Source organism: Lutra lutra, chromosome X (genome assembly GCF_902655055.1).
Source record: "Lutra lutra chromosome X, mLutLut1.2, whole genome shotgun sequence".
Lineage (NCBI taxonomy): Eukaryota > Metazoa > Chordata > Mammalia > Carnivora > Mustelidae > Lutra > Lutra lutra.
The window spans coordinates 83,868,274-83,890,328 of NC_062296.1; the positions used below are offsets into that span (position 1 = coordinate 83,868,274).

Sequence of the window (22,055 nt, forward strand, 5' to 3'; positions counted from 1 at the left end):
CAAATCTTTCTTTTAAAATGACAAATTTATCCATGCAGGAAACATACGCCTATCAAGGAGCAGGGACACAGTTCTCTGATTCAAGAAGGAAAGGTATGACTTGAAATAGACCAGAGCCAAAACAAGACACAAAAGTTCAGGTTGTCTATCTTCATCCGTGCAAAGCTGGGGGAAAAACGTAAACAAGAAGACTGTCTTCCGCATGTAGGACAGGGACATGAGTAAGAATAAGCAGGACATGAGACAAGCTGCTGATTTTTTTTTGAGTCCTATATAATTCAGCCGCCAGTTGGCTGGTTTAGGCATATTGGTCTCGGCAACATCCAGATAAGCCATGGTGCGTCTCACTGATGCTGTTCAAAGACTTTTGGGCCCATTGGTTTGAGAATGCATGGGGCAGCCAGCAGAAAATCCTCAGCACCGAGATGCTAGCCCACCACAAGTCCAGCTCAGCTCTTCCTGGGTTGAAACAGACCCAGTTGGGGCACCCGGGTGGCTGAGATGCTTAAGCGTCTGCCTTTGGTTCCGGTCATCATCCCAGGGTCCTGGAATCAAGTCCCACGTCTGGCTCCCTGCTCAGTGGAGATCCTGCTTTTCCCTCTCCTTCTGCTGCTCTCCCTGCTTGTGCTCTCTTGCTCTCTCTGTCAAATTAATAAATAAAATCTTTGGGACGCCTGGGTGACTCAGTTGGTTAAGCAGCTGCCTTCGGCTCAGGTCATGATCCCAGCGTCCTGGGATCGAGTCTCACATCGGGCTCCTTGTTATGTGGGGAGCCTGCTTCTCCCTCTGCCTCTGCCTGCCACTCTGTCTGCCTGTGCTCTCTCTCTCTCTCTTTCTGACAAATAAATAAATAAAATCTTTAAAAAAAAATAAAATCTTAAAAAAAAAAAAGAAAGAAACATGCCCATTTATAGGGCTCCAAGTCTTCTTGAGAGATGCATAAGGTGGCCCAGTGATCATGGCCTTAGTGAAAAGAATTACCTCCGAATTCGGGCAGACCCCAGACTAGCTCTTCTGGGTGGGGTTCAAGAAAATAAAAAGTCCTAGTAACAGTGGGTCTTAGCCAGGCTTTATGGGTTTCAGTGTTTGTCCACTCTAAGATCCCATCACGAGGCCTTGTCTGTCTGATATGCCAAGGCACCGTAATGAGTGAGGCACCCTGGATTCTGGAGCAGGTATAACGAGTATTCATCTGTGCCTCCAACATTTCAAATTCTTAATTCCCATGTTCTTTAATCCCTTCCTTGGGAGTGTGCCATTGATGTCACTACTACCTTCTCTGTAGCTCCATGGATGGGTCTTCTCCCCCTTGATTAGCCTGTTATTTAGATTGCTCTGACACACAATAAAAGCGTTTAGAAAGTTGATGTTACTGATCTCTTGTTAGTGAGACCCTGACTGTGAGAGGTTTGGTTTTTTTTTTTTTAAAGATTTTATTTATTTAACAGACAGAGATCACAAGCAGGCAGAGAGGCAGGCAGAGAGAGAGGAGGAAGCAGGCTTCCTGCTGAGCAGAGAGCCCGATGCGGGGGTCGATCCCAGGACCCTGAGATCATGACCTGAGCCGAAGGCAGCGGCTTAACCCACTGAGCCACCCAGGCGCCCCTGTTTTTTTTTTTTTTTTTTTTTAAGCTAATGAAACAATTATAAGAACATTTTTCTGCAAAAAATCCCAGGATGTAACCAATTTACCAGAGTTGCCCCAACATCATGGGTCAGTTATGACCACAGCCCTATATTGGGTAGGGGGCCAGATTTTATTGGTCACCTCTGGGTCCACTAACCTTCAGCCTCCTTCGTTTTCCAGGGGCCAATGATTTGACTTCTTAATTATTTTTATTTTCTCTCTTTTTGAATGTCTCCCATCTATTTCACTATCTCTTCCTACCACCAGATGGTGGAAAGGGAAAAGGAAATAAGCGGATAGTAAGTGAACGTGGTGCTGGCTGGCAGAGTATTTATGGCGAAAGGTGTAGTGGTGAATGGACCCAAAAAGGAGCTTGTGAGTTACCTATGAATTCCCTGTTTTCATTTCAGCGCTCATTCAAAGGTTGACTGCCCAGGTCTGGGGAGCCAGTGCGGCACAGTACCTTGCTGGGGAGGGAGTCAGCCTTTGCCTCAGGAGATTCTTGGGAACATCAGAGCCTAGGAACACAGGTGAGCAGCCCAACCCCACCTGGCCGAGGCACGGGATGCGGGGTTAGGGGTCTCTGCGAGCGTAGGTGTGGGGCGATGTGCCCCACCATCCCCGCTGCGTCCTTTTCTGTCTTTCTGAATCTCCATTCCGCCGCATCCTGTAAGCCGAACTCGCACTTGGCCGGCCTTTCCCACGCTGCACTGAATGGATGTAGCATTTCTCTCCCTCCATAGGGACCCCTTCTTCTGCCTTCCCAACAGCCCGCTCTGTGAAAGCTTATTTTGGGTTGCCCTGATCCCCGATCCCGGGGTTACCTGCCATCACCTCAGTGTTCATTCTCTCACCTACCCATGGTCTCCCACCCTCAACCCGCCCTCGACCTCTCTTCGCACCCTGGGGATCTGCCGCTTCCACCTCCTTTCCCACGTGCCCCTCCACTCGGACGCCCCCTCCCCCACGACCCCCGTTCCGGTCTCGAGGAGTCTCGCGGCATTTCCCGGGGCGTTAGCCGAGCCGCCGCGGTTGTGGGGCGGCTTCGCGGAGCTGGGTCCCTCCCCAGCGGGCGGTGAGGGGGGCGCCGGAGCGTCGAGCGCCGCAGCCGCAGGGACGCCCCGGGCGCCGGCCCCGCCCCGGGCAGGCTCCGCCCTTCTCTGGCCCCGCCCCTCGTTGGCCCCGCCCCGCCTCGGCGGCCGCGCGTCCACAGCAGGCTGAGCCGCAGGCGCTTCGCGGCGGCGGCGGCGGCGGCGGCGAGGGGGGAGAGCGGGCTGCGCGGCCGCGGCTGCCGGGCGCTGGGCTGGGCGGCGCTTCTTCTTCTTCTTCTTCTTCTTTTTTTTTTTTTTTTCGCAATTTCCACTCGCGGGGAGCAGGAAACCCGGCTCAGCCGGGCGCAGCGGGCCGCGATGCAGCAGCAGCAGCAGCAGCAGCAGCAGCAGCAGCAGCAGCAGCAGCAGGAATCACCACGGGGCAGCAGCGGCAGCAGCAACAGAGGCAGCAGCGGGCGGCGCTGAGCCGCCGCGGCCGCCGCTACTGAGGAGAAAGCCGGCCCAGTCGTCGCCGCGTCCCGGCCCCCGCGCCCGGATCCCCGCGCCCGGATCCCGGCGCCCGACCCCCGCGCCCGCCTCCGCCAACTTTCACGCTGCCTCGGCGGCCCGGCCCGGCTCGACGCCAATGGGTGAGTAGGGGACTGCCCGTGCCCCGACGCCCGGGTGTCCACCTCAGAGTGCGGGCGGCGCGCTTGTCCCGGGACCGCGGAGTCGGGAGGACGCTCCGGGGGCAGGGCCCTGGCGGGTGACACCGCGGTGGGCACCCTGCCTGCCTCGCGCACCCCCATTTACTCCCATTCGCGTCCCTGCAGAGCCCGCGCGGCACCGACGAGAGCCCCGTGGGGGCCCGGGGCGGCTGAGGCTGAGGGATGCAGGGGGTGTGGTTGGCTCTTCGGGTGGGCGGGGAGAGTTTTGTCTTGGCCATTTTCTCGCCCCAGCGCGCCCTCCTTTGCGCTGAGGACGTGGGTATTGGGAGCTGGTGGGCTCCAGCCCAACCCCGGGGTCGCGGTGTTTGTCCCCCTGGCCCTGCTGAGGGGGAAGCCAGAATCTCGGAGTCTCAGGGCGGCCAGGGGCCGGGTTGCCTTTGCTGGGGGCCGACGTGTGTGGGGGGAGGTGGTGGTGCGGGAAACGCCCCAGTACCCGGCCTGGCGTGCCATCCTCGGGTCCTGAGCGTCAGACGCGTCTGTCTTGGAGCCCCTCTTCCTCCGGTCCTGACCCCCTCTCTGCCTGCCTGCCTTCTCTCAGTCAGGCAAGCTCTCCGCTCCGGGATGCTCAAAGGCCACTTCCTACATCCTCTAAGTCTGAAGGCTCTGGAAACTGGAGCCGGTGATCCAGTCCTCGATTTACTGATTGAACATCAGTTCCAAGTAGGCAACTAACCGTTAGGTCCCCTGAGTCCCATGTGGTATAGATTCTGGCATATTGGAGCCACTTTGCCTAGAGGATGTGGCACTTTATTGGGCAAAGGACTTGTGATTGCCTGGGCTAGTAATCGCGTGGCCCACGCAGTTAATATCTTGCTGGAAGCCAGTCTCTGTCTTTCGTGCCTTTGGCAGATTATTTTTGGGTGCTTCTAGGCCAGGCAGAGGAAGGCTGTAGATCATAATAAATCATAATAAAGTGAGACCTTTCCGTGTTTAGGTAATAAGATTTGAGAAGGCGAGTCTAACAGTGATAGGCAAGCTGTCATAGGATGTTCCTGAACAGGAATGCACTGGAAAGGGGGAGGTTTAACCCAGTAAGTTGTTGACAGGCAGTTAAAATCCCATTTGTGGTCATTTGCTAAAATGGTTTTCCTCTTCTAAAGTGGTGGCGAATTGATGGCCTCTCAGCTTCAGAGTCACTTTTTTCTCAGTCACTTCTTTTTCTCAGTGCCCTTCTCTGCTCTTTGCACTACTTCCAGTCTAAATTAGTTTCTCTGTTACCCTTTCTCCTATTGCACCTTTCAAGAAATAGTGGCATTACACATTTATTTGAGTTTAACATTTATCTCCCCTACTGTAAGTTCCATGACCATAAGTATAGTGCTCAGCACTGTTTTCTTTGGTACCTGCTGTGGGGCAGGCCCTAAATAAATATTTATTGAATGAATGAATGAATGAATGAGTATGAAACCCTCCTACCTGGTGGAAGACAAAACACTTAGCTCAATGCTCTTGTTTTGCTTTGGCACCTAGTAAGATGATTTAGTTTATTAACAGAAATATATATACTTTAAACATTACTAATCACTTTAGTAACAGGTTGGTTTTTCCTGAGGTATCCAAAAATGAGATTTTGATCACCTTTCCTTTTTTTTTGTGGGTCCTGAGAGGGTTGCACAAAAAAGAAGTTAGATACAAATGTCTTCTGTGGCTGGACTGTGCTTTCTGTATCTCAGAAGGAAGAGGAGTCCAGTTTAAGAAGAAACAGGCCTGTTTATTATTCAAGCCTGAACTGTTTTCATTATCCAGAGCCTCCTAAGAAAATTATACACTGCTTCTGCAGTTTATAGTCTTTTTAAGCTTAATATATTTTTTTTTACTGTGACCATTACAAAGCCGAGGAGATGCAAAAACTGATTTTCTTTTATTTCAAGTGTTAATACTTTATTGAGTCGATAGGATTAAAATGAATGCTGTCATTTAATTCATTAAAATGTTTATAGTGGGACTTACAATGTCTGTAGTAGTTTATGGCTAAAGATCACCTGCTGTTGTCTTTTTCTTCTTTTTTTAAAGAGAGGGATGGGGGAGGGGTAGGAAGAGAGGGTCAGGGAGAATCTTAAGCAGGGCTTGGTCCCACAACCCTGAGATGGTGACCTGAGCCAAAATCAAGAGTCAGATGCTTAACCGACTGAGTGACCCAGGTGCTTCAAAGAATTGTTGGTTTTTTTAAAAAAGATTTTATTTTTAAGTAATCTTTACACCCAAGGTGGGGCTTGAACTCATAACCCTGCGGTTAAGAGTCGCATGCCCCACCGACTGATCCAGACAGGAGCCCCCCACACCTGTTATTTTCTAAAGCATCTTCAGCAGTGTATTTGTAATGAAGTACAGGTATTTAAGATTTGATTCTGTACATCTTCTGAGAGAGCCAACCATAGTGCTGTTTCTGAAGCAGGTGTGTGTCCACACACAAGCCAGCCCCATTCCCCAGTCCCCCAGGTCTCGCTGGTTTTCAAAAGATTTCTCCAGTGTATCAGTCTGATACACTTGCAATCTTACCTGGCGTGGTAATGATTTTTCTGTTGATGGCTAACGCAGCGAAATTATATAGTCTTTATTTTTTATTTTTTAATTTTTTTAAAGATTTTATTTATTTATGGACAGACAGAGATCACAAGTAGGCAGAGAGGCAGGCAGAGAGAGAGGAGGAAGCTGGCTCCCTGCTGAGCAGAGAGCCCGATGTGATGCGGGGCTCAATCCCAGGACCCTGGGATCATGACCTGAGCCGAAGGCAGAGGCTTTAACCCACTGAGCCACCCAGGCGCCCCTTATATAGTCTTTAGTCTGAAAAATAACTGAGGAACATTAAATCCCTAACTCTGAAATGAAGCCAGTTGTAAAATGGCCTCTTACAAAAGCCCACTTGGAATGTGCCCTCAGAGCTTGCAGGCAGATGCCTGCAGTGCCAGACTGAGGGAAGGCCTCTTGTCATTACGGTTGCACAAATATTAACGATCCAGATTTGTGAATACTGGAGGATTTGCAAACCCAGCAAATGATTTTTGTTTAGAAAATTCCAGGGTAACAAGAAAGTTTGGGCTGTTTTTAGCAATGTATTGTTTTGGTGGGAGATTGCCTTATGCTAAACTAAAGCTAGAATGAGTGTAATGTGTTGGTCTCCACAAACAGTCTAAAGTTAGAAATGGGAGAAAAGACTCCCCCTTTATCATTCATGGCCTTTACTTTGTCCCCTTATACCCGTCACAGCACAGGCAAAACCTTGGTACCTCCCTGGTTGCACAGACCTTCAGTTTTTGCTGCGTTTCTGACCTTCTCTCATCAGCTCTTGTATTTGAAATTGTTTTAAAGTAGATCTCATGCAGGAGCACCTGGGTGGCTCAGTGGGCTAAAGCCTCTGCCTTCAGCTCAGGTCATGATCCCAGGGTCCTAGGTCCGATCCCCACATCGGGCTCTCTGCTCAGCAGGGAGCCTGCTTCCTCCCCTTTCTCTGCCTGCCTCTCTGCCTACTTGTGATCTCTGTCTCTGTGAAATAAATAAATAAAATCTTTTTTTAAAAAAAAGTAGATCTCATGCAGTGGTCAGTATTAATCCATTCACCCAAGTCTCCATCCAGTATTTACTGGTCCGATTTGTGCCAGGGTTGTGCTAGGAATGAGTGCACGGCACACACCTGCCAGCTTGGGCTTTTCCAGCTGGTGGGAGAGGTAGGCCTGAATGCAATACTGGGGACAAGATGTGATTAGAAGCCCTGCTGGGTCTCACAAAAGGAGATTAGAGAGGGGCAATGTGATTTAGGCTACAGAGGGGAAAGGACAAGGCAATGTCTTTGAGGAGATTGTGTTTGAGCTGAAATCTGAAATCTGAAAATTGGGTAGGAGTCATCGCTCTCCTCCAGCCTCCGCTCCTCCCCCAGCCCCAGGACCGCACCTGGCATGGACCAGGCGGTTCTCTTCTCGTGGCAGCGATGGACCACGGCGAGCAGTGTGGGATGGGATCATGTGGAGGACTGGGCCCGTGGCAGGGGCTTTAGGGGAGCGTTCAGGGAAGCTGGGTGTTGCTCTGGTTTGGATGCTGGCCGGGAGCGAGGTAATCCCAGGGTCAGGGGTCCCCCTCAATCTTCTCCAGAAGCAGGGAAGACCCGACAAAGGCTGTGACTGGTGAGGAAGCAGCAGTCCCTCCTGTTAGTCAGGATGCCGGCATGTGTGGGGACATTTGTGATTTGGACAAGGTTCACTTGTTCTCCGTGTTCACACAGGATTACAGAGTGGTCTCGTTTTTGTCTTGTCCCATCCTGGCCACAGAGTGGCCTTGTCTGATGCTGGTGTCCTGGGGAATTGTTTGGTCACTGGGGGAGCCTGCCTGGCCCGCTCTTGGATGGCAGGGGCTGCTTTTCTGAACTAAGTGATTAAAGAGGGACAGAGACTAGGATGTTGGGGAGGATAATAGCTTTTTAGGTATATTTTGTGGCTCCTTCCTTAACATGTGCCAGCTCTCATCTGCAAGCTGTTCAGCTGTTCAGTTGTATACTGGACAACTGAAATGCCCGAATGGGGCAGGAGATACGGAGTCACACAGAGCAAGCTGCTGAGAACCAAGAAGTCAGGGTGGCTCGTAAGGGGAGAGAAGCGGGGCAGGAAAATACTTGAATCTCTTCAGTGTGAGAGGAGAGTGGAGTACAGTGGTTCTCAGAGTGTGGTCCCCCCGGCCAGCAGCACCCGCCTCCCTGGGATCTTGTTAGAGATACACATTCCCTGGCCCCAGTTCTACCCATTGAATGAGGAAGGAGGTGGAGCCTAGCAATTTGTGTTTTAAGGAGCCCTTCAGGTGGTTCCGATGCACAGTCAAGGTCGAGTGTAGAACCTCCTTGCCTCACAGGTGAGAAAGCTGAGGGTCAGAGTACATGGGTCACTGACAAGTGCATGGGCACTCTGGGCCAATATAAGCTGTTGTTATAAGTGACACATGGCCTTAGAGAAGGAGAAAAGTACGCTCTAGTTCAGAACAAACCTCTGACGGAGTCACTAAAACAGTACAGTCTTGATTCTTCTGTGAATCTCGTCCATGCCGGCTGTCCGGCGCCCGGACATTAGTGCCACTGGCCCGCCCATCTCAGCATCACTTGGACTTTTACCAGAGCATCTCAGAGGTCTTTGCCATTGTCCTTTGGTATTTGTTCTTGGCTTTCTGTACCTGGTACCTGTATTAGCTTCTGATTGCTGCTGTAATAAATTACCAAACACTTGGTGCCCCCAGATGCCATAAGTTTATTATCTTTAAAGTTCTGGAGATCAGAGGCCCAAGACAGGTCTCCCTGGGCTAAGATCAAGATATGGGCAGGGCTGCATTCCTTCTCGAGGCTCTAGGGGAGAATCCCTTTCCTTGCTTTTTCCAGTTTCCAGAGCCCTCTGCATTCCTTGGCTCATGGCCCACTTCCGTCTTCCAAGCCAGCAGTGCCGGTCGGGTCTCTTTCCTGTCGTGTCACTCTGATACTGACTCTTCTGCTTCTCTCTTCCATGCTTAGGGAAGGCAGGAACTGCATCTGTTTGGTTATCGTGTCCATGTACTGGCACATGGGAAGCCCAAAATTAAAATTGGTTAAGTTAATTATTATTCCTGACCTTCTAGCTAACTTCACCCAGGTGTGTCTTTGGCCCCGCGAACAGAGCATGCTCTCCACTGAGTTCAGTGTTTCTCCTCCCTAGTGTCCATATCCTGGAGGGGATCACCACCTTTCCCGTCACTTCCATAGCTATTTTGCTGTTTGCTTTACCTCTTCTTCCCTCCCCTCTCCCCTCTCTCAGCTCTTTTCAGGGTGTAGTCAAGCCCCCAAAGTTTCTGGAATTAATCCCATGTCACCCACCCTTCTGCAGACGCTTCAGATCCTGAACGCCTTAGCAAAGGCTTTGGGAAGCTCGGGAGCCACCCCTGCATTGGTTTGTTCCGTGCTCGTTCAGGCCCCAAGCCTTGCCCACGAAGTTCCCTTCATGGGGAAGGGATTCCACTCTCTTCTCTGCCTTCTGGTCTCGCTGTGTGAGTTTCCTCTTGCTGCGGTGACAAAATACTACAAACCCAGTGGCTTAAAAGAGCATGAATTTGTAATCTTACCCTTTTGGAGGTCAGAGGTCCAAAATGGGTCTCATTGGATTGATACGAACGTGTCAGCAGGGCTGCATTCCTTCTGGAGGCTGAAGGGGAGAATCCATGTCTTTGGCTTCTAGAAGAGGTGCCCACATTCCTTGGCTTGTGGCCACATCACGCTAACCTTGCTTCTGTCCTCGCATCCTCTCTCTTACTATGAACCTCCTGCCTTCCCTTTATAAAGACCATTGTGTTGTGTTGGGCCTGCCTGGATAATTCGGGCTAGTCCCCCCCGCCCCCATCTCAAGCCCCTTAACTTAATCAATCTGCCCAGTCCTGTTTGCCACGGAAGGTAACATAGTCACTGGTTCTGGGGATTCGGATGTGGACAGCTTTGGAAAGGGCTATTATGCAGCCTGCTGCGCCCCTCGTTCATCTTTTTTGTCCTGAGCTGAAGGTTGGTATAGAACATGTCATCTTGTATGAAGTCTGTTCATCTCTGACAGGGTGTCCCAAACGCCATTGCCCTGGCTCATTGCCTGGCATACAGTAAGTGCCATATGTTACTGAATGAATGAATGAGTAACCCCTTCACCCAAGTATGGTTACTGTTGAAATTCTCGGAGGCTCTTGGCTGCCAGGAGTGTGTGTGCAATTCCGGGAGATCCCCCAGGCGCGGCGTGCTGAGCGGGTCTGTTTGCTGACAGTTCACGGTGGCCTGCGTTGCAGTGGGTGAGAAGGCTGACACCGCATGTCACATGGCTTTGACAGAGAACTGTAGGTTCAGGATAGAAAATTCGCACTGGCAGTGGTTCTCAACTGGGGGCGGTTTTGCCCCGCAGGGGGACATTTGGCAATGTTTGGAGCCACTTGGTTGTCACAGCTGGCGTGGGGAGGGCAGTCTACTGGCAGCTGGGAGCCGGAGGCCAGGGGCCAGGGACACTGCCACACATCCTACAGTGTACAGGACAGCCCCCTAGCAGTTGTCCGCCCCCAAAAGTTGGGGAAGCCTACTCTGAGTGTTACACAGATGGTTGAAGCACCATTTCCTTCCTTCGTCATCAGCTGCTCTGGACACAAGGTCTGCTCTGTAGCCACAGCCTTTGTGTTATGAATAAACCGGGAGGTCACTGGAAAGCAGGGCTCTTTGTTACTCTTTTTTTTTTTTTTAATTTGACAGAGATCACAAGTAGGCAGAGAGGCAGGCAGAGAGAGAGAGGAGAAAGCAGGCTCCCCGCAGAGCAGAGAGCCCGATGTGGGGCTCGATCCCAGGACCCTGGGATCATGACCTGAGCCGAAGGCAGAGGCTTCAACCCACTGAGCCACCCAGGCGCCCCTCTTTGTTACTCTTTCACCTTTTTGTTCTTTGAGTAGAAAGTTTCTTAACACAGCTCATGCCCCTCTTCTGTCAGTACCTGGGTTGCAGACTTATAAACTTACTTCTCCCGTGTTTGGCTTCCCTGATGTTCTGCCTTCCTAGCGGGATGAGCTTATGTGCCGAGTGGCAGATGGTGGGTCCTTCTGCCACTCACACATCGGTCCCTGCAACTGAAGCTCTGGAAAGGTCTTTGGCAGTCAGGGCAGCCTACACCAGCAGATGATGAAACTGAGACTCTGAGAGGCAAAGAGACATGGTCCCCTGGCTGCAGGACCCAGCTTCCTTAAAATTGGAAAGAACTAACCACGTATACAGGTAGGCGGTCAGTAAACGCCAGGCCCCTGCTCCCCACACTGAGGCTCTTTCTACAGGCTGTTTCCCTGGTAAATTAAAAAAAAGAACAGCAATAGTTTTATTGAGATGTAATTCACATGTCTTAAAATTCACTCATCCAAAGTGTGCAGTTCAATGGTTTTTGGTATATTACATTATTAGTTCTTAAAATTGTGGTAAAATTGGCTGTTTTAACCATTTTTACGTCCGCAGTGGAATGGCATTAAGTACATTCAGAGTGTTGAGCAGCCAGCCCTGCTGTCTGTTTTGAAAACTTTTCATCACCCGCTCCCTGGCAAGCATCTAGCTCGAAGCATAGAATCCATGTCCCGTGGGGCTTCCTGGCCACCCAGGCATTTTGGAGAACAACTTGGCGGAAGCCCGAGGGTCCCAGTTAAGATTCCAAAGGAATACGGAAAAAGGGAAAGTATGGCCTTGTGGTTTTTACATGTTTTATTCATTGTTTCCTTTGGGAGGCACTTGGTCTTTGCTCTGTCCCTCTAGCCACCTCCCTTGGTTACATCCCTGTCGTCCTTTGGGGGAATTGTGAATTTCCTTTTCCATCCTGAAGCATTTGTGAGTTAGTTACTTGGATAACTTCCTTGGCAATTACCTCGGTTCCTCAGGATAGTTCAGTCGTAGGAGAAAGCACTGCGAGGCCAAACTCAGCTCTCAGATCTGTGCAGAGAGGCCCGGCAGAGGTGTATCTTTCTTCGCCTAAATTCCTTTAGCTGGCAAAGGTACACTGGCATCCTGGGTGACAATGAACACTTGGTTTTCAACTTGATTGTTATCTTATGCGTAAATGTCTTACAGGCAAGTCTGTAGTTTTCATTAGGGGACGCTTCAACAAAGCAAAATGTAGCTCATGGCCCTTACTGCAGTGATAAAGTAGGCCTATACTTAGCCTCAGGAAGAAGAACAGCACTAATAACAAAAGAAAATCCTCACGGATACGTGTCCTCACTGAACTGTATTCAGTGGGCAAGAAAAGCCCAGCAAAGGCCTTAAGCTGATTTCCTTCCAGTAGCCCCAGAAGTTGCACCCCCCACCCCACCCCCACCACACCGCCTGCAGGAGGCTGGTCTGCCCCCGGTGGGGAACAGAGTGGCAAGGGAAAGTCCTGTTCAATTCATACTGCTGTTTCTTCCTCAGTGTCTTGTATTAAATACTACAAATATTGAATTGGTCATTAATTACTCATTTTGCCTAATAAATTTAAGTCGTGTATAGGTACAGTGTGAACAGGTAGTTTAAATCACCATCTCCTTAAATTTCAACTTCTTATCAGTCAGTATGCAAATACCAGCCCTTGTGTTTTGGCTGGATTTTTCTGGACTATTCTAGACTTGGAAGACTTGGGGCCCTGTTCTAGGTCTGGTCCTCTGGGGCTGCACTAGTTTTATCCATCACACACCCACTCCCTGTGTGAAAAGTCTTTAATTAGCTTAGTGTCCTCCCTAATTATTCCAGCTAGTTCTCATTTTTGTGCCTAGAGCTGGAAGGAGGTGCCTGAATGTTGTTTTGGATAAGAACTGGAAAAGGCCTTCCTGGCTTTGCTCTCCCCTCCTCTTAGCCAGTTTCTTCATGGATATTCATTTTCTTCACCAGACTGTTCTGGATGCTACCTTCTGCTTGAACATTTTACATACTAGCTTCTGGGTGAAATTCATTTGACATGAATGACTTCATAAATGGGCATTGCCTTCCTCCTGTTTTGATCATTCAAAAACCCAAAACCCAAACCTGTCATCACAATGAACAAAATGGGGTAGGTTTTCATCACTTAACCAGTGCTTTCTCCCCGCCCTTTTATTCTCCATAAAATACTGGATGGACAACAGAGGTGTCAACCCAGGTGCAGTCTGTCAGTTAGCTCATCGTTGACACCTAAGGAGGTTGGCAGAGCAAGTGTTGGGAAGTTGATGGTGATGTTTTAGCTTACTTGCTACCTTTGAATTGTCAGAAAAGAAATGAAAAGAAAGTAATTAGCTTTGGGGGGCCTGGGGAAAGAATAGGAGTAGGGGGCTCACCCATTGAGGACAGAATTTGTGAGCAGTTCACAGTGCTCATCTGTTTATTGGGCCTTGAGACTACAGCTGCTTGCTGGGGAAATTTTAAAAGCATTTTTAAAAGTTTCTGGAAGAGGTTATACATCTACATGTTTCAAAATTTGAAAGGTACGAAGTGCTCACAATGACAGGTCTCCTGCCCAGTCCTAGCCCTCCGGTTCTCTGGCGATCTCTCCCACTCGTCCCCCTAGGCTGTCTGTGTTTTCTTTCTCCCAAATTCTCCCAGGCAGAGTTCATGCCCATAGCAGCAGACAGACATTTCCATTATTTCTCCCTCCTTTTTACATTATGATTAATTGTTGATAGAACTTAAAAAAAAGAGTTTTATTTATTTACTTATTTATTTAGTGTGCCGGGGAGGGCAGAGAGGGAGAGAGAAGGAGAGAAAGAGAATCTCCAGCAGACTCTGGGCTGTGCTGAGTCCCGAGCCCGATGCGGGTCTCTGTCTCAGGACCCCAAAATCACAACCTGAGCCAAAACCAAGAGTCAGACCCTTAACTGACTGAGCCACCCAGGTGCCCGAACAAACAGATAGGACTTCTCTGGAGCTGGTGGGTTCCTCCCCTGGGGAATGTGCACCAGAATCCTATGCCTGGGTCCTCCTCGTCCGATTTTGATGGACCTACAGGCATGTTTTGGAAGAGTTCTCTAGGACATTCTGCTGTGTACCCCTGAGTCTCAACTCATCCGGGTTTCATAACTGGTAGAAACTTTGTCCTGGATCTTAACTGATGGAGACCACATTCCTTAACTGGGTTAGGACTGTCTCCTGCTTCATATTCTGTGTGTGCGCACACATGCGCCCAGTAAGGACTTTCTTCGGGTGAGGAAGCCAAGCAGAGGCTGTTAATCTGAAAAGGGGGACTTACTACAGGACCACAGGAGCCTCTCATGCAACCCAAGGGTCCCAACAAGCCCTAGAACCAGGGATAGGCCAGCTGTCCCACATGCCATCTGGCCTTCTCTCCTCCCTGCCCCGTCCCTTTTTCTCTTCATGCAGCTCGTTCATGGGGCTCAAGCCATAGTTCCGGCCACATGTTAAGAGGGATTTGGTTCATCATCCCAGTCCCAAATTCCCATTAGCACCTGAGCTCACTGGAGTCAACACTGCCCCGTGAAGATACACAGGTGGCCACTGTGGGCCCACTTCTGTGAGGGCAAGGGCGCGCCCAGTTCTGGGCCTGTGGAAATGTTTAAGGAGGGGCTCATCGGGGCTGGGTGTGTGCTGGGCGCTGGGACAGTCTGCCCCTGGGAGCAGTGCTGGTGAGACAAGGGGGACCTGGGCTCACTCTTGGGGCAGCCACTGTAAATGAGGATGCGTGAAAGCTGTAAGCCTGGATACCTGGAAGTGCCCCGTACCCATTTCTCCTGGCTTTCTCTTGACAAAGGGGTGATTAGTGTGAGGTGGTGCTAGAGCCTTTGAGGCCTTTCCGTCCATCTTTGGAGTCCCTTTCATAAAGCTCCTGTGAGGAAGGGCCCTGGGGCATGCCAGGCCCAGTTGTGCTTCTGAGTGAGGAAGGGGGTTATTTTTATCCTTTGAGACCCCAGTCGTGTAACTCACCTTGGCTTCTCCTTTTGCACTGGCAGGACGTAAAAATGTGTAGCTGTGACTTTGGGGGCATTTGGATGGGTTGATGATCGCACACTGTGGGGGTGGGGTACAGTTGTGACACTATCTGGTTCTTTTACGGAACCTGTGGGTTTTTAAACGGAGGAAGAGATGAAGACGTTGTGAAAAACAGCCACTGCCTGGTCAGGGAACCACCCAGTCAGAGAGATGAAGGGTAAAGGGGGCAGGGGACTGTCACCCTAATGTCTGGCCCGCTGCTTCTCTCCAGCCTCAGGCCTTCTCTCCTTTCCACTCTCTCTCCTCCATCCTTTCTTGGTCCCCTCACTCTCATCCCTCACTCCCCCCACTCCCTCTCTCTCTCCTACCATCCTATCCTCTTCCCTTGACATTTCCCGGGATATGTCTCCCTCCTCTGCTGCCTTCCAAGTAATCCCTTTTCCCGACTTCTCCCCCACCTTCTCCCTGCCACCTTCTCTCCCTCCACTTTTATCTGTGTCCCCACCTCTCTTCCTGCCCCTTCTCCCAGTACCCTCTCTCTGCTCCCGCCTCCCACCTCACCCCCCCACCCTCTCTCACCCTTCCTCCAGCACCCTCTGTCCCCACCCCTTTCCTGTACCTTCTCCCCCCACTCTTTCCCCAGTTTTCTCTTCCCTTCTGCTCTGTCTTTCCCCTCACTGTCTCCCCATACCAGGCTACCCACCCTCTCCTTGCCCTCCTTCCCTCCCCCTCTTTTTCTCTTCTTCCGCAGGGCCTTTTTTTTGTCCCTTTCTCCCCTTTCTTCCTTCCGTCCTTCCTTCCTCTCTCTTTCCTTCTTCCCTCCCTCCCTTCATTCTCTCTCTCCCACCTCCTCACTGCTCCATTCTCTCTTCCTCACCCCTCCTCTCCTGTCCTTGTCTGTCCCCCTTCTCATCCAGACTCATCTTCCTTCCTATCTCCCTTCTCCACACCCCTGCCTTACCCTCTGCTTCTTACTAACCACTCCTCTGACTCCCTCTTCCTCCTCCTTCTCATTTCCCACCCCTCTACCTCCCATCTCCTCCCCCTTCTTCTCTTTTCTCTCCCTCCCCCTCAGCACTGTCTCTCTCTCTTCCTCCTCCAACACCCTAGCACTCCCAAAATGCCCTTTCTCACACCCCTCCCATTGCTTCTTTAGAGCCCTCTCCTACCCATATTGCCTGGGCCTCCCTGCATTTTCCACTGGTCACCACTTCACCATCACCACCTCCTTTGCTCAGTAAAAGTAATGTGGCCGTGAGACTAGGTGAAACTGTCATTTATTGGGTGCAGTGTAAGGTCACAAGGGCCACAGGTGTGGGCCCCCTGGGGGAAAAGAAACCCTTCCAGAGTGGTCCAGGGGTGGGCCTATGGGAGGAGCCCCTGGTGCCCCACTGGTCTGGAGGTGTGGGGGGGGCTGGGGGATGTGGGGGGAGCCAGCAGTGTGGGGGGGGGGGGTGCAGGCTCCCTGCCCAGGAGGAGCTCACCTGCACAGGAGCCAGCGCATTCTAGGCTGTTTCTTCTTCTAGCTCCAATATTCTCGAATCTTAAATTTCTTTGTTATAAATATATAGTGACTGTATCACAGGGTTTAGAAAATAGGAAGCAGGAGAATTTGACAGCCCAGACTGTACCCTGATGCAACCACTCTCATTTTATTTTAGTGTACGTCTTTGCAGTCTTTCTACTACATACTTGTGGATGTGGGGCCTGGTGGTTTTTTTTTTTTTTTTTAACCTTCATAATCATCTTCAGAGCCAGTGTTTTTAGTTGCTAAATATCTGAATTCACGGATCTCAATTTTTTAAAAAAAATTATTTATTTATTTGACAGACAAAGATGACAAGTAGGCAGAGAGGCAGGCAGAGAGAGGAGGAAGCAGGCTCCCCGCTGAGCAGAGAGCCGGATGTGGGGCTCGATCCCAGAACCCTGGGATCATGACGTGAGCCGAAGGCAGAGGCTTTAACCCACTGAGCCACCCAGGCGCCCCACAGATCTCAATCTATGTGAACATTTCCCTATCATTTGAGCAGTTAGAGTGTTTCCATAGTCTTGATATTATAAATAGGGATGTGATGGACATCAATTTCCTTTTTTTTAAATCAATTTCCTTTTTATCCTTTAAGGAATTCAGGTTGTAGACAGGGTGACATTTTATATCTGTTCTTTGTTTCCATAGCCCCCTGAATGACTAGAATTAGAATGGCTGATGATGATGATGATGATGGGATTATTAGGGGGGATTGGTGGGGCCCCTAATTAATCTTGGTTTAGCATTCAGGTGTGAAATTAGGGTACACGCAGTGAAAGGTGAAACCTGTGGGGGGTTGGTTCCTTCTCTTTCTTTTCCCCTTCCCTTCCTCCTTTCGCTTCATGCTCTGACTGGCATTGAAAGGAACTTTGTTTTCTAGAACCATAGAGAAAAGTGTGTCCTGGGGACGCCTGGGTGGCTCAGTTGGTTAAGCAGCTGCCTTCGGCTCAGGTCATGATCCCGGCGTCCTGGGATCGAGTCCCACATCGGGCTCCTTGCTTGGCAGGGAGCCTGCTTCTCCCTCTGCCTCTGCCTGCCACTCTGTCTGCCTGTGCTCACTCTCGCTTCTCTCTTTATGACAAATAAATAAATAAAATCTTTAAAAAAAAAAAAAAGAAAAGTGTGTCCTGGAGGCCCTGGGTCCTCAATGTGACTTTATATTTCTCCGGGATGTGGGGCTAAGTCCCGTGCCGGCGAAGGAAAGGTCATGGCTGTAATAACCCTCCTGTGGTTTCTGAGCTTAGCTTTGCATCACCATCATCATGACCTGAGACTCCCCTCAAAATACTGTGCTTTTACCTTCAAAGGGCAACAGGGAAGGCTGGTCAGGATCTAAAGATCCAGGCCAGAAGAACCATCTCAAAGCCTTGCCTTCGTGGTGTGTCAGTTTCGTTAATGGAGAGCATCGTGTGAAGTATTTATTCAGCCAACAAGCCTGTGCCAAATGTCAGCTCATGTACTTGGTAAAAAATTAGCTGAGTATTTATGATGCCCTCTCCAGGGCAAGTTTCTGTGAAAGTTTTAAACTTTGTGATAGTACATGTTAGAGAGTGTTGGTTAGAGAGCATAACCTCTATCACATACTTTCTCCCTTTCTTACATTTTCAAATTGTGAACATAACCAGCTGGTCGTGGTAGAACAAACAAGACAGTTGACCCAGTCCTGCCATATACTGGAATTCAGGTAAATTCTACAAGTGCTTATTGAGTGCCCGTTACTTGCAAGATTGGATAACCAGAGGAACTCAGAGATAGTTAAGGTTCCACTTAATGACACATTTTAGTTAACTTTCATTTCCCTAACTGGGAGGGAGACTGTGATATGAGTATTTCAGGAACCACACCATGAAATAAAGTGTCAAACCAAAGGGTGTTTGTTTGAAGAAATTCTGTTTATCCAGAAAGAGAGAAAGGTCTCAATTTGAGGAACACACATCAAGTTAGAAGACAACTTTCTGAGATTCGACAATGTTTAATCAGTCTCTGAAACTCCCTTCTCATTGGAGGTCTAGAGGGAAACCAGATAGCGCAGGCTTTCTCAGACCAGTAATGTGGAAGGTCCTCTCACCAGGAAAATGGTTTCCAAGAATCCCTATTTTGCCTTAAACATTTGAAAGTGTTTATCAGCTTTTACTTATTAATTTTTTGGTGGTCTTATATGAATAATATGACATTCACCATTTTTATCATTTTAAGTGTATAAGTTCAGTGGCATTAAGTGCATTCACATAGTGGTTTTTAAAAATTTTTTAATTCTTGGGGCGCCTGGGTGGCTCAGTGGGTTAAAGCCTCTGCCTTCGGCTCAGGTCATGATCCCAGGGTCCTGGGATCCAGCCCCACATCGGGCTCTCTGCTCAGCAGGGAGCCTGCTTCCCTTCCTCTCTCTGGCTGCCTCTCTGTCTACTTGTAATCTCTGTCTGTCAAATAAGTAACAAATAAAATCTTAAAAAAAAAAGAAAAAAATTTTAATTCTTTATTTAACTTTTTTAAAAAAGATTTTGTTTATTTGAGAGAGAACATGAACAAGGGGAGGGGCAGAGGGAGAAGTAGACTCCTTGCTGAGCGGACAGCCTGACGTGGGCTCCATCCCAGGACCCAAGAATCATGACCTGAGCCAAAGGCACATGTGTTTTTAAGAAATATTTTATTTATTTATTAGATAGAGAGAGAGCCCAAACAATAGAGGAGCAAAAGGAGGAGAAGCAGTGGGGAGCCCAATGTGAGACTTGATCCCAGGACCCTGGGATCATGACCTGAGACAAAGGCAGACCAACTGAGCTAGCCAGGTGCCCCACATTCGTCTTGTTGTATAACTATCACCACTGTCCTTCTCCAGAACTTTTAAATCTCCCCCACCTGAGACTCCTTGCCCCTGAAACACTAACTCCCCATTTCCCCTGCCTCCAGCCCCTGGCGACCACTATTTTACTTTCCGTCTCCATGGTTTTTGGCCACTGTAGGCACCTCATGTACATGGAATCATACCGGACTGGTCCTTTTGTGACTGCCTTATTTCACTTGGTGTAATGTCTTCATGGTTTATCTGTATTGTAGTGCATGTCAGATTTTCCTTCCTTTTCTAAAAAGACTTATTTATTTGAGAGAGAGATAAAGAGAGAGGGAGGGAGGAGGGGCAGAGGGAGAAGAGAGAGAATCTCAAGCAGATGCCCTGCTGAGCGTGGGGCCCGATTTGGGGCTCGTTCTCAGGACCCTCAGGACTTTTAGATCATGACTTGAGATGAAATCAAGAGTCAGATGCTTAGCCAACTGAACCACCCAGGGGTCCCCAGCCTTACCTTCCTTTTTGATTCCCTTAAATTTTATTTAATAAAAAAAAAACTACTTGAAAATCCAGGCACTTAACTAGATAAAAGCTCCTTTTACTTTTAGCTCATTTGTAAGTATGACATAGATTTGCAAATTAAGTATAAATTAATCCAGTAAAGCTCAGATCCACACTAATAGGAGACAGGATGGTGTGTTTCGGAAACGAAGTCTCAGCTGTCGATGTGACCAAGCGCACACTGCTTGACGTGGCACAGGGTCTTCTGAGTTCACTTGCTTCTTCCATGTCTTTTGTCTCTTCCAACCATGGTGAGAACTCATCCTTCCTACAGGCCATTCCACTTGGAGTGACGCCTTCAAAACAGTTCTGAAAGCTGAACCGGTATTTGATACACACAGACTGTATGTTGTGTGGATGGCGTCGCCCGTCATTATAAAAGATATGCTCATGACCCCATCCCTGCCGGGCGCTCTGGCTCAGTCCCCTCTCTCTGCCTTCTCAGGAGGAGGCGACCATCATGGGTCTTTTGAAAAATCATCATTCTCTTCTTTAACAAACGGGTTTATCATTTCCACATATAGCTCCTAAAAGCATAGTCTGGTTTTGCTTGGTTTTAGTTTTTTAAACCTGGCACCAACGTGCATGCAGACTTGTGTTTTGCTTGTTGTCTCTTGTTTTGTAGTTCGGTTATTTTTCCTGTCTGGTGTGCCGTTGTGTATTTATCCTTTCTCTTGCTGGTGGACTTTTGCACTGCTTCCAGTTTTTTGGGGCTGTGAATGGACTTCCTATCACCATTTTAATAGCTGTCTCTAGGTGCATGTGTAAAATACATTTTTTTAAAGGTGTATAGCTATGAGTGATTTTGCTGCCTTTCCAGAGTGGTTGTACCAGTGTATTCTCCCAGGGAATGAGGAAATAAACTAATGAATGAAGAAGAGAATGTATTTATTGAAGGAGAGAGTATGTGAGCTTGAAAAGAGAATGCCATATTGGTTTTCAAAGTGTGTAATCTCATAGCGTAAACACTTCAGCTGCTCCCGTGCCCACCAACATTTTATATCCCAGATATATTAGGGCACAGGCTAAATGGCTGTCACAGAGACCCTGAGATGGCATAGCTGTCTGTTTTCCTCTCTGGCCACTGCGTGCTGACCCCTGGACTGTTCGGGGATCAGTAAGTGGCTCTGCTCTGCAGGGTCATCGGGGTCAGCTGCCTCCTCTCCTGTTGCCCCCTCCACCCTTGCTAGGGCCTTGCCTTTGTGGGACTGGTAGGAGGGGCTTAGGGGACTGGTCTGCCCTCCAGCCCACAGGGAGGGTGAAGGGGAGGGTGAGCAACTCTTCTCTTTAAAGGATGTGACTTGGAAACTGCTCCTAGCATTCTCTCCCGTTGGTAAGAATTTGGCTATAGTCTCAGCCCTAGCTGCACGTGGGTCTGGGGGATGTAGTTTCCACCTGGGCAGCCCTGTGCCCCATACAAACTAGGGGTGAGAGTATTAGTTTCCTCTTCCTGCTGTAACAAATCACCACCAACTTAATGGCTTAAAACAATACAGAGTTATTGTCTTATAGTTCGGGTGGTCACAAGTCCAGAATGGCTTGGCAGGACTGCATTCCTTCTGGAGGCCCCAGGGGAGGACCTGTCCTCTGCCTTCTGCAGCTTCTAGAGGCAGATGCACTCATTGGCTAATGGTCCCTTCTTTTTTTTTTTTTTTTTAAGATTTTTTAAATTATTTATTTGACAGAGAGAGATCACAAGTAGGCAGAGGCAGGCAGAGAGAGAGGAAGGGAAGCAGGCTCCCTGCCGAGCAGAGAGCCCGACGCGGGGCTCAATCCCAGGACCCTGGGATCATGACCTGAGCCAAAAGCAGAGGCTTTAACACACTGAGCCACTCAGGCGCCCCTAATGGTCCCTTCTTCATGTCACTCCCACCCCTGCCTCTGTTGTCACATCTTCTCCGGCTCATCTGCTTTCCTCTTCCATGTTTTAAGGCCCTTGTGATGACGCTGGGCCCACCCAGATAATCCAGGATGTTCTCCCCATCTTAAGGTCCTCAAGTATATCACACCTGCAAAGCTCGCTCTGCCTGATTATAACCTGAGCACAGGTCCTGGGGCTTAGCATGTGGACAGATTTGGGGATGCCACTATTCTGTCTATGCTGGAAGGAGGGAATCGTTCTGTTTCTGAAGGAGGAAGGGGATACTGGGAGGTAACCATCAGTCTCTGCTGCATCATAGGACTGCATTTTTGCCAGTCCCAGGACTGTGGGTGTGTTTTGAAAGTATTAAATCATCAGAGCTGGTGAACTTGTTGAAGATGCGACTTCATTTTTCTCTTACTTTGTGATTCCCAGGGTTCACGTACCTAAATAATCACAAAAGCAAGCTGTATTTTTGAGGTCTACTTTCTCTCTCTCACAAGTGACAGTGCCCTCCATCTGTCTTCTGTTTGCTGCATTCCTTTTGT

At 49.3% G+C, this 22,055-nt stretch overlaps 1 protein-coding gene across 5 annotated transcripts in view; it reads left to right on the forward strand.

Annotated features, from left to right (window-relative positions):
- Window positions 1–2,868: 2,868 nt before the first annotated feature.
- The window catches only part of SH3KBP1 (SH3 domain containing kinase binding protein 1), a 340,123-nt gene continuing 320,936 nt past the window's right edge, over window positions 2,869–22,055 (forward strand). For 3 of the 5 annotated variants that reach the window (XM_047715297.1, XM_047715298.1, XM_047715301.1), the window contains exon 1: window positions 2,871–3,308. In XM_047715297.1, coding sequence (XP_047571253.1) covers window positions 3,305–3,308 — 4 coding nt within the window. In that variant the 5' untranslated portion in view covers window positions 2,871–3,304. Of the gene's footprint in view, window positions 3,309–22,055 lie in introns of all 5 variants that reach the window. The other 2 variants (XM_047715300.1, XM_047715299.1) reach the window with 2 other exon arrangements.